The sequence below is a fragment of the Dermacentor variabilis genome, chromosome 8, assembly GCF_050947875.1.
Source record: "Dermacentor variabilis isolate Ectoservices chromosome 8, ASM5094787v1, whole genome shotgun sequence".
In the NCBI taxonomy this organism is placed as follows: domain Eukaryota; kingdom Metazoa; phylum Arthropoda; class Arachnida; order Ixodida; family Ixodidae; genus Dermacentor; species Dermacentor variabilis.
The window spans coordinates 90,873,277-90,883,622 of NC_134575.1; the positions used below are offsets into that span (position 1 = coordinate 90,873,277).

At 47.2% G+C, this 10,346-nt stretch overlaps 1 protein-coding gene across 1 annotated transcript in view; it reads left to right on the plus strand.

Moving 5' to 3' along the window:
• Positions 1–8,650, plus strand: part of LOC142591481 (glutamate receptor ionotropic, delta-2-like) — a 36,114-nt gene extending 27,464 nt beyond the window's left edge. The window contains exons 8-11 of the mRNA XM_075703810.1: positions 2,698–2,857; positions 3,240–3,445; positions 4,977–5,233; positions 8,180–8,650. Of these exons, the coding sequence (XP_075559925.1) occupies positions 2,698–2,857; positions 3,240–3,445; positions 4,977–5,233; positions 8,180–8,540 (984 nt within the window). The 3' untranslated portion in view covers positions 8,541–8,650. The remainder of the gene's footprint in view (positions 1–2,697; positions 2,858–3,239; positions 3,446–4,976; positions 5,234–8,179) is intronic.
• Positions 8,651–10,346: the final 1,696 nt, after the last annotated feature.

Sequence of the window (10,346 nt, forward strand, 5' to 3'; positions counted from 1 at the left end):
AGTGAACAAAAAGATAACGAACGATAGTACGGCGCAGGAGAAAGAAATGACAAGTGAGTTCGCCGCGCGCCGCCCCTGCGGAGAGGGGGGGGGGGGGGTGAGATGCACCCTCGCTGGCCTCCATTGCTTCCGGCGGCTGCTCTCGTCGCCCCTTAATACAAAGGCGCGGCAGTTGTGGCGAGAGCACACGGGGGTTTGCGCCGCGGTGTGTAAGAACCAGATTGTGCATTGTAGACGTAGGCCTTTGAAACAGTCGCAACTCCAACAAAAATTCGAAACATGGGAAGACCACGAATTGTGAGCGCGGCCAAATAACAAGCCGTATACAAGGAGAGGCGTCGACAGCAGAGACGCTACCATAACCAACGAGAACTTGGCCGTGCGAAAGCTGAAAATGTGACCAATGACATTGCCTCCAAAGAACGTCAGCGAGAGCAGATACGAGTCTAATCGCCAGCGTCAAGCGCAAGCTACCGCTGACGATCGCGCACTGGAAGCCGCTCGTAAGCGTCGACCTAAGTCGTCGTTCGAGTCTGCGTCCAAGCGGCACAAGCAGATTGGCTGGCTAATCCTCCAGCATATGAATGGTTAGGTCGATTTTTTTCTTTATCTGTTAACTTTCCTCTGGAATTATAGCCCGAAAATTAGTGCGTATGATGCTCTTATAGAAAATTGGTTGTAGTGAAATATACCTTATCAACCTAGTCATTTCGATAGATGTGCTTGCTGCTGTAAAGCTAGAAATTACATAACACATTTTATTAGAATAAGAACAAAGCTCTGGCGTCCTTGAAGCCCTTGGGTTCTGTTAGAGTAGGGGGAAGGTAGACATGTCCCCAAAAGAGATTACTAATAGTCAAATGGAGGTTTGGTGGCAGAAAAGTAGGGAGACCATAAACGACGGGTACGTACAAGAACAAAGTTCCCAGTACTGGTTCAGAAAGGTCGGTGCTGGGAGTTCTTTGCGTGTGTTTTGTCTCGAAAGAGATATGCGAAACAGGAACAAGAGCTAGGTGGCGCAACCCGCCTACCCGTTTCGAAGAAGAAGCTCATAGCACGCACCCTTCGATCCATCCGTGGCAGCGGTTGCACCGGGGGGGGGGGGGGGAGAAAAAGAAGAGAACCAGAAAGCTCGCCTTCGCGCATCCACGGCCGCATGGTAACGAGGAAGTAAGCGCTTGCGGAGAAAATGGATTCGAATTACGCTATGCACGTTTGCGCATGCTGCCTCTGAAACCATGACGCGATCAAGGCGTCCGTCGTACTCACTAATGGATAGCAATTCCGCTTAACAAAAGGCTTGGTATAATGTGTATGCCCCGCGGTTGCGTGTGTTTGTGTGTGGGTGTGGATGTGTGTTCGTTCGTTCGCTCGTTAGTTCGTGTACTCGTGTTTCGACTCTTTGTGTGCTCACACAAACTTTCTCCGTATATAGATGCCGACTCATTGGGTCTGCTGCACAACAAGGGTCCCATAACACAAACCTATTCCAATATGATTTTATTCCAATCTCCTGATGTCAAATTTGCGTAACCGCCAACGCAAGCATCAGGCGGTGACCCGCACGGTTGTCTAAACAGACCAATCAAATGCTCTCCTCGTTTATAGGAGGTCACTTTTGCTTGTTTTAAGAACGCATAACAATGCCTACGCTGAGCGGCTCGTCTTATCTAATTAGCTGGCAACAGGCGAGAAGCACGCTCAAGTGTAGAGAGATTCGATGGAGCAGAGCCAATGCACTTAACATCGATAACTGAGTGGAGAGGGCGGTGCCGGTGTCTGCGATTGGTCCGCTTTCCCTTACTAAGCTTGCGGTGGCTGGTCGAAAATGGCGGTGGCATGTAACGGAAGATTAAGAATACCGTCGAAACGCAAAAAAGAATTGGCAGAGCGAGGCCGTAAACATACCGAAAGGGCTCGAAAGCTAACGCGGCCACGCAAAATCTTTATTGTACGCAAATAAACCCACGCTCTCCGGCCGGTGCGAGTGGCCAGTGCGCGATAGATCGGTGGCAGCCATCTTTCATTCCTTTTGGAATGGGGGAGCCTGCGGCAATTGAGAGAAAAATACAGTTTTGTCCGGTGTATTAATGTATCTTTCACATGTACACGTCGCTTTGACGCGGTGAGTTTTCGCGGTTTATGACGTCGCGTGACAGGCAGATGAAGTGGGTGCAGCCCGAAAACTTCTGATCGATAGCCGACGGCTAATGCCGAAAAGGCGCCAAATCATAAACAACCATTTTTCTTTTGTTCAGTATAATCACGCAGAATCACTGTGTACACGTCCAGAAATATTTTTCACCAATCGCGGAGGGCTGATTGCAGAGACGGAATAGAAAAGTTTAGAAAATATTTACGTTATAGTGCCCCAGGAAACAGCGCTACATTGTCTGTTTTTTTTTCATGCTGTCGTAACTAAATAATATCGAGTCTCTCGCATCCCCTTATTCTTCGCGTTCATAACATCGCGTGAAGTCAGCTTGGACGTTGCTCTTCGTTACTCCAACGGATGAAATATGGCCGCTACAAACAACGACAGAAAAGCCATTCGGTGTGTTAATAGTCTTTACTCCGCTGATTACCGCTTGAGCATGAGAAATAAGCAAGTGGCACCTGACTAAGTGACGTCGTGACCTCGATGAAGATCCTTTTCTGGAGCACTCTGCTTTCTTCTCACAGTGCACAATGTTGCAGGTCTGGGCCCTAACCTTCAGCGCTATACTGCTGCTGGTTACGCTGCTCTACACCTTAAACGTTGCCCGTGCTGCTCTGAGGACGTTGGATGGCAGGACCGCCTGCAGCCGGAGAGTGCTTTCTGTCGCAAAGTCTGTGTTGCACTCGTATCTCACACAAGGTGCGCCGCACGAATTTCTTTTTGTAGCTCGTGATTTGCTGCCATTTAGTAAAGCAAAAACAGTCTTTAAGAACGTGCATCACCACGCAATTATTTTTGCGAGCCCTGTAACCTTTAACGTTCTTGTCAGAACCGCAGGGGCATTGAGGGTTTCCGAGTGAGCCCCGTGAACATGCGCAAGGACTCTTTCTTATCTTTCTTTTTATATATGGCCTGGCTTAATGCACTGTACAGTGCCAATTCACATTTTTCCGCCTTTTTTTTTTTGCCTTCTTGATGCCCTCCCCCGCCCGCCCCCCGACCGAGTAGTCACATTTTCAACGTCTTTATACGCCCTAGCAGTGGATGAAAATGGATGCTACATATACTCATTGTGCTACAGACAAACCTCCTGAGGAAGGACCAAGGCCACTGCTAGGCTGTTGGTATGTCGTGTTCCTCGTGCTCACCACGGTATACTGCGGTCGTCTGACGGCCTTCTACGTGGCCACCCTGGAAGAACCCGTCTCCTCCCTTACAGAGCTGGTGGCACGTCGGCCACACGCCATCGTTCTCGTCAAAAACGGATCCCTGCCTTACGAAGTGTTGGTAAGAATTCGAGCTATATCAATACACCGTCCCCTTTTCGGATTCTGTGGGAACATCAATGTAAAGAGCATCTCGTAGTTTAACAAGCAACTCTTCAGGACGATAGCAGTAATTATCTAGTAATGAACTGGAGTAGAGTATGAGACAGGGCTATTTCGTGCTTAATCTTGTTAAACAGCGCGGAGTGAGACAAGGGGCCTTGTAAGTGGTCAGGCTGTGTTCGTTCATTGGTCCATCCGGCCGGTCGGCATTATCAGAGCAGCGCCGCTGCAAGTATTCTGGAGATACTCACGCGATAGTTTTACATTCCAAAATGTGCGCCAGGATGTGTTCCGGTGCTTAACGCCGAGCTCTGCAGTGAATACTAGAGGCAGAACGAGACAGTATGAGGCCGTCAAATCTAATTTGCACTTATAAGCAATTGAAATAAATTTAAGGGCTGGTGCGAGATAAGAAATGAGGCGTGACGTCCTTTTCTGTGGTTCGCAAAAATAACATAGTCCGCCACATGTCCACGGTAGCTCGTTACGCTATCGTTACGCTAGAAACACTCGGAGCTTTGGGGGGGGGGGGGGCGCTGCACCTAGCGCTGGCTGTGTGCAACTGTGGATGTAGCCGAAACAAAAATGTGTAACAGTTAAGCGACAATGATCAAGCAAATGGAGGGGGGGGGCAAAGGCAGGTGGACAAGGTCCAAAATAATGCCATAGTCTGAAAATCATGCAGTCAGAGTAGCTGTAAAGAAGCAGCAGGTATGGTTTAGGAAATCGGGAGAACAAGTCTGTCCAACGGAAGTTTATGAAGAATGCTAATATTGCCCATAACTGACCAAATATACTGAGTGACTGGACTCCAGTCATTTGTTTTACTCCCAGAAGCAATGCTAGCTTTAGAGAATCTTGTTTGTGGTGTATGACCGGTTCACCTGGAAAGTAATCCAGAGACAGTATATCATCGTAGTGAAACAAAAGGAAGGGACGTGGAAAAAATGGCGCTTTCAAACACTGGGTTGCGGTTCATAGTGCAGCTCAATAGATGGTGAATTCAATGACACTTCTCTGGGTACATTTAGGAGATCAGAAATCCATTTTAAAGCAATGTCTTTTTTTTTTTTTGCCTACTTCCCCGAATTTCGAGGAGCTGTCTTGCTTTGGGTAATAGCGGAGAAGAGATGGAGAATGACAGCCGTTGGGAATCAGTCGGGCGTACATCAGTGCTTAAATTGGACGTTGCAAGTGCTGCGGTCACGGTCCGCCTAATTGAGGATGCGCGAGCGCACGCTACCTAAAGAAAGCTTAGGCCCACGCCTGACGACGTGGGCATTGTTGACATAGTAGAATTGATACAGCGCCTATATACAGCACACGTTTTCGCTACCAAGCTGTTGCTCGACATAGACAATGGTTGCCTGAAGTTTCTTGCCGACTTTTTTTCTTTTCCCAACAACCTCGTCACGTGTTGCTCAGTGTCAGGGTTCGCACTTAGGCTTCTGCCCCTAGATGAATATTGCCTTTGTATCATCTTGGTGCAGAGGCAGCGAACGTATGATTTCCTGTGGAAGCAGCGCCTTGTGCGCGTGGTCAGCGCCCGCACGCCCGTCGACGACCTGTTGCGCACGGTGGCGCAGCAAAGGGCCGCCGGCTGGATGGCCGAAGCAGCGTTCGGCGGAGCGCGCATTCGGGAGGCTCGCCTGCACGGACTCTCCGTGGCCAGCTCCTCGATGGCCGTCTCTCGCTGGTGCATTGGGCTCGGCAAGGGAAGCCCTCTGGTGCAGCTCTTCAACCGAAAGTAAGGGGCAGGCGTGGCCTCTGAGATTGTGCGAGTTTTGTAGTGGGCGTGGCCAGTTCCTTCGCTTCACCGCGGCGCACGCTAACAGGGGCTACTGATGCGTCGAGAACTCTTTCGGGCGCATGGAATATCGTCGAGGCAAGAAAAAGCCTTTGCGCTTCTATATCCAGTCTTACTTTTTTGGAAATGACCGCTGTAGGTCTACGGGAGGAAAAGTGCCTTGCTGCGGTTTTGTAGAGGCTAGAAAAGAAAATGCAGTTAATGTGGTGACGCGGGCAAGTTGGTTGCTGGAGTTCCTATTCATGTTTGCAGCGCGTACCTAATAAACACTCGTCCACTCTACATGTTTCTGTACTCGTGTTTACTAAGTCGGGTCTGTACAGATGAAGAAAAATGCTTTTGCGCTGCAATGTGATTCCTTACTGACCTACGATTCACGGCTGAAGGTCTATGGGAGGCAAAGTGCGGGCCGGGGCCAATTATTCTGAAACTCCTTTGTTTGTTCCCGCACAGATATATAACTTCTCCATACGCTTGTGAGTGTGGTGGGAGTATCTATGGAAATCTTCACGCGCAGAAAACGCACTATATGTCACATTACATTTACATTTACATTTATCATTTTACGAGCAGGTTTCAAATCATTGAACGTCTCGCGTGCTGATGTCGGCGCTTTCTTTCGACTGTCCATTTTGCCGACGTGACAGAGTACGAACTAAGCAAGACGTTACATATTACAACTTACTAGGTCTGGCGCAGCAAGTTTACACAAGTGTTTTCTTTTGTGTGTATTAAAAAGAACCCGTGTGCTTTCTTGCGTTAGTTTGCACGCCATTGCCTGCTGCGTGCCGCAATCTCAATTCACTATGGAGCGAGAAGGTGTGCGCGAAGCGGGAAATGATAAATTATGCAATCAATTTATTTCACCCAAGCAGGCATTACTATAACTATAAACAGTATTGATCTCAATGTTATTTGCACCAAACATAAGAATACTAGTTGCTTTGGAAAGTACAATTGCAATGAAAACTAGAAGTACAAAATAAGTACGCTTGAGAATATGCTACAATTAGTCTATACGAAGATCATTGCACTACAGAGTTGGCGTACAAACGTGAAAATAGCCATATCAATTGCTCAACCAGACCAACGCAAAATGCAGAAACAATATGAAAAAATAAAGAGGCAAGCAGCAAATAAACTGTGCCATATACGATAAGCTACAACTTTAGAGGCAATGAATGCTGTGCGGGGCCGCAAATGATTTGTCTAGAAATTTAGAATGATAAAACTAACATAAGATCCTGCTATAGAAGCTACAAAATCGATATGGATAAATATTCCGAGAACCAGAGGATAAAATCAAGCCACGAAAGGTCTAGACGGCGTAGATGCAAAATGTTCGAGGAGAGCATGAGGCCAAGCTGGGGGAATTGCCTATGATATATCCAACGAAATTCTTTCTCAACACGTGACAAGAGACACAACGCGCACGATGACAGCTCACGTGGTCCCCCTTCTACGGACGCCTCGGAAACCGCCAGAGCCTTTGGCTGACACCAACATCTAGAGCCAGCTGGGAGCGCCCATATCTTTATAGTTCGTTTTTTTTTTTTTTTTTTTTTTGCTGAGGAGCGCGCCGAATGCGATGGCCGCAACAAAGCATGTAAGCCTGCGCAATCTCTGAGGCCATAGCGCTGGGCATGTGCATAGCCATGCCTTGTACAAATTGTGTGTAACTAAACCACACCTTCATTTTTGTACGGGCTCACAAGGAAAGGTGCTTACTCATTACAAAATATTTTACAAAAAGCAGGAAGATTACATCAATCTTTAAGTGGGTAATACATTCTTAAATGAATTCGCGGCTAAAGAAAGGCGAAAATTCCGGCTTTTCTTTATTCCGCTAAATGAATATTGCACAGCGCATCTTTTACCTGAGCTTAGCAAAGAATCAAGCTGCTTTGCGTTAGCTGCATGGCGAAAGTACAGTTAGTAAAGTTGCTTAACCTGCTTAAAAAAGATTCAGTGTTCGTAGAGAATTACTGACTTATTAGTTTTGGATTGCAGCCAGGAGAGATCTTGAATAGGATGATGCTATTTAACTGTTTCTGGCGGCAATTCGGTCAATCGTTGAAATTTGTCTGAATAGTCGCTAATTTTGCTTTTATCTATAAGTGGCAGTGGCCAACATATTCTTCATCGCCATCATAGGCGGCAGCAGCAGCAGCAGCACTAGCAGCCTATTTATGTCCACTGCAGGACGAAGGCCTCTCCCTGCGATCCCCAATCACCCCTGTCCTGCGACAACCAGTTCCCACTAGCGCCCGCGAGTTTTCTAAATCCATTGAACACCTAGTCTTCTGCCATCCTCGACCGCGCTTCCCTTCTCTTGGCACCCATTCTGTAACCCTTATGGTCCAACGGTTATCTAACTTGCGCATTACCTGTCCAGCTCTATTTTTTCTCTTAATGTCAATTAGAATAGCGGCTATACCCGCTTGCTCTACTGATCCAAACCGCTTTCTTTCGCTTTCTTAAAGTAATGCCTCTCAGACATCGCTCCATCGCTCTTTGCACGGTCCTTAATTTGTTCTGGAGCTTTTTGTCAGTCTCCAATTCTCTGCCCCATGTGCCAGCACCGGTCAAATATTTTTATTGTACACTTCCATTTTCAGTGATAATGGTAAGCTTCCAGGGAGCTGACAAGGAGCTGCCATTGCTTTAGGAGCTGCCATTGCTGCATAATGATCACGTGTAAAGGTTAGCGCACATGCTTGACGCTCCGCTTTCTGTTACTTTAAAGGAGACGGTTCATAACAGGGGTGCCTGAGACTGAAATTTGATAACAAATCAGGCAATAAAGGAGAAGCAACAACATGTTGCTCGGGACTAAATGAATGCAAGACATTTCTCACAGAGTAATTTTTCGTGCCTATATTGCAGGATTCTTCAGCTCTGGTCACACGGGGTAATCGAGCATCTGCGGAAGACGTACTTCGACGCGGACCCTGTGCCAGCGCCGGACCCTACGCGCGCACTAACGCTGGGAAACTGCAAGGCTTCTTTCTGGATGTGGTTCCTCGGCTTGATGGTGGCATGCGCAGCTTGCATTGCTGAGCGATTGCTGGCGCGCCGTAAGACTCGGCAGAAGCGGCTTCCAGACACTGCTCCTCGCCTACGTAGGCGCGTGGCGAAACCGGAAATAGGCCGTCACTACACCGTGCCTACTCGGTTTCCTTACCAACCGTCAGTGAAACCTGTGTATATTGTTAGACGGGCAACTGGGCTGCCCTACGGCAAATAGTAAATTTCATCTAACCGGGCAACAGTTATTCATGTTGTTTCAACGTAGCCTATTCCAACAGTTGGGTTTAACAGCCTTTGGTCCCAGCTGAATATATGTAAAATAATCTGTTTTGACCCTGCAAACCACACAAGATTGGAAGATAATTTGGCCTCTAGTCAAGTATAACTGCACGCGTATGTGCATTCAAGTTTTGTGATCTTTGATGTTGCGTGAAAGCGCTGTGCTATGCACCCAATGAGGAGACTTGTGCTTGCAATATCTTTCTTGTAATTGTAACACGGACTACGAACAAATAAGGTTACGTATCAGAACATTATCGCGGCTAGTTTGACTACTAGCTGTTACACGCTTTTTATTTTTATTTTTGCTGGTATAAACGATGCATCGAAGCATTTTAACGCAATTGGGTTTTTTCTCCGCTAAGCCGTAAGTTCCGCCTGATAACAATACTGACATGACATATTTTCGTGCCTCATAAATGTCATGGCTTGAATGTATGATGAATAATGGGATTGGTATGCACTATTCAACGACTTTCTCAATGATTACTAAAATAAAAAAAAAGATTCTAATCCACGCTGAGAAGGTACTTGGGGGCGGAGCTGTGGTATCACCTGGTTCGATAGACCAATGTTACGTGGCCTTCAACTTGTTCCTGCCGAGCCTGAGCACGACGCCTTTGTGCATATTGACGTAGCTGTTACCGTCGCCTCTCCCATTGTGTTTACGCTGCTCTTCAGAAGTCCTGACTATCCCTAACCTTTCAGTAGAGCTATCAGGACACAAATGAAACTGTTGCAAAGCGGGTTCTTCCTTTACACATGAAAGTGTGGTTACGTCACTCACTGCATCACTTGTTATAGTTGCCGCTTCCCGGCAACTGCAGCTTATGAAGCCTAGTCTTTACCCGGAAACGCTTCCGATGAACGCTATATGCGAAGACGAGTGTTCCGGTTCCATATACAGCGAAGCTGTATTTGGCTAGCAGATCCGTCTATGCGTCCGTCCGTGTGTCGGTCGCCTGTAAGACGAAAACTCCTCGGGCGCAACTCCGTGCGCATGTGCGAGAAAAAAAGAAGACAGAAATAGAGGAGCGCGACCAGCCAACGCCTCCTAAATAACACAAGGCCTGTTTACTCCGACCCATTACGTCACGCTACCTAGCCCAAAATTTAAATTGACAAGGCTGACGGGATGAAAGTGGCGACGTCAAAATCAGTGTTGCGTACTCGGGAGCACCCCCATTATTATATGGCATTCGGGCCAGGTAACATGACGGTATGGATCGGAGTCAAAAGGCCTTGTGTTGTCTAGGTGGTGTTGGATTAACTGCGCCAATAGTATAAAGTTATATACAGGTTGTCCCACATGAGCCAAGAATTTAAAAATGGAAGCCGCGTCGGAAGCGAATTAAACCTAACCTAACCTAACCTAACCTAACTAACTCAGCGAACTTTTTGTTTTTCCCATAACTCACTAATTAATTAAGTTTAATTACCCAACTTTTTAAATATTGGCTGAGGACCCCAAGTATGATATGCACATTTGGGGAACACCTTCAGAAACCACGATCGAGTTGTTTCCTTTACGATACGTCTCACGCAGTCCTTTTTTCCGAGTTGCAAAGAAAGCTCACGAAATATGAAAAAAAAACACGTGACGGAGCGCTGGTGCAGATATATCATACAGCGCACGGCGACGTCCTAGACAGACGTCGGCATGCGCTGTTTACGCCATAGCCACGATTAGGATCCAGAAGCACACGCTCCACTTCACTCTCTACACGGTTTGCTGCTTTGTTTA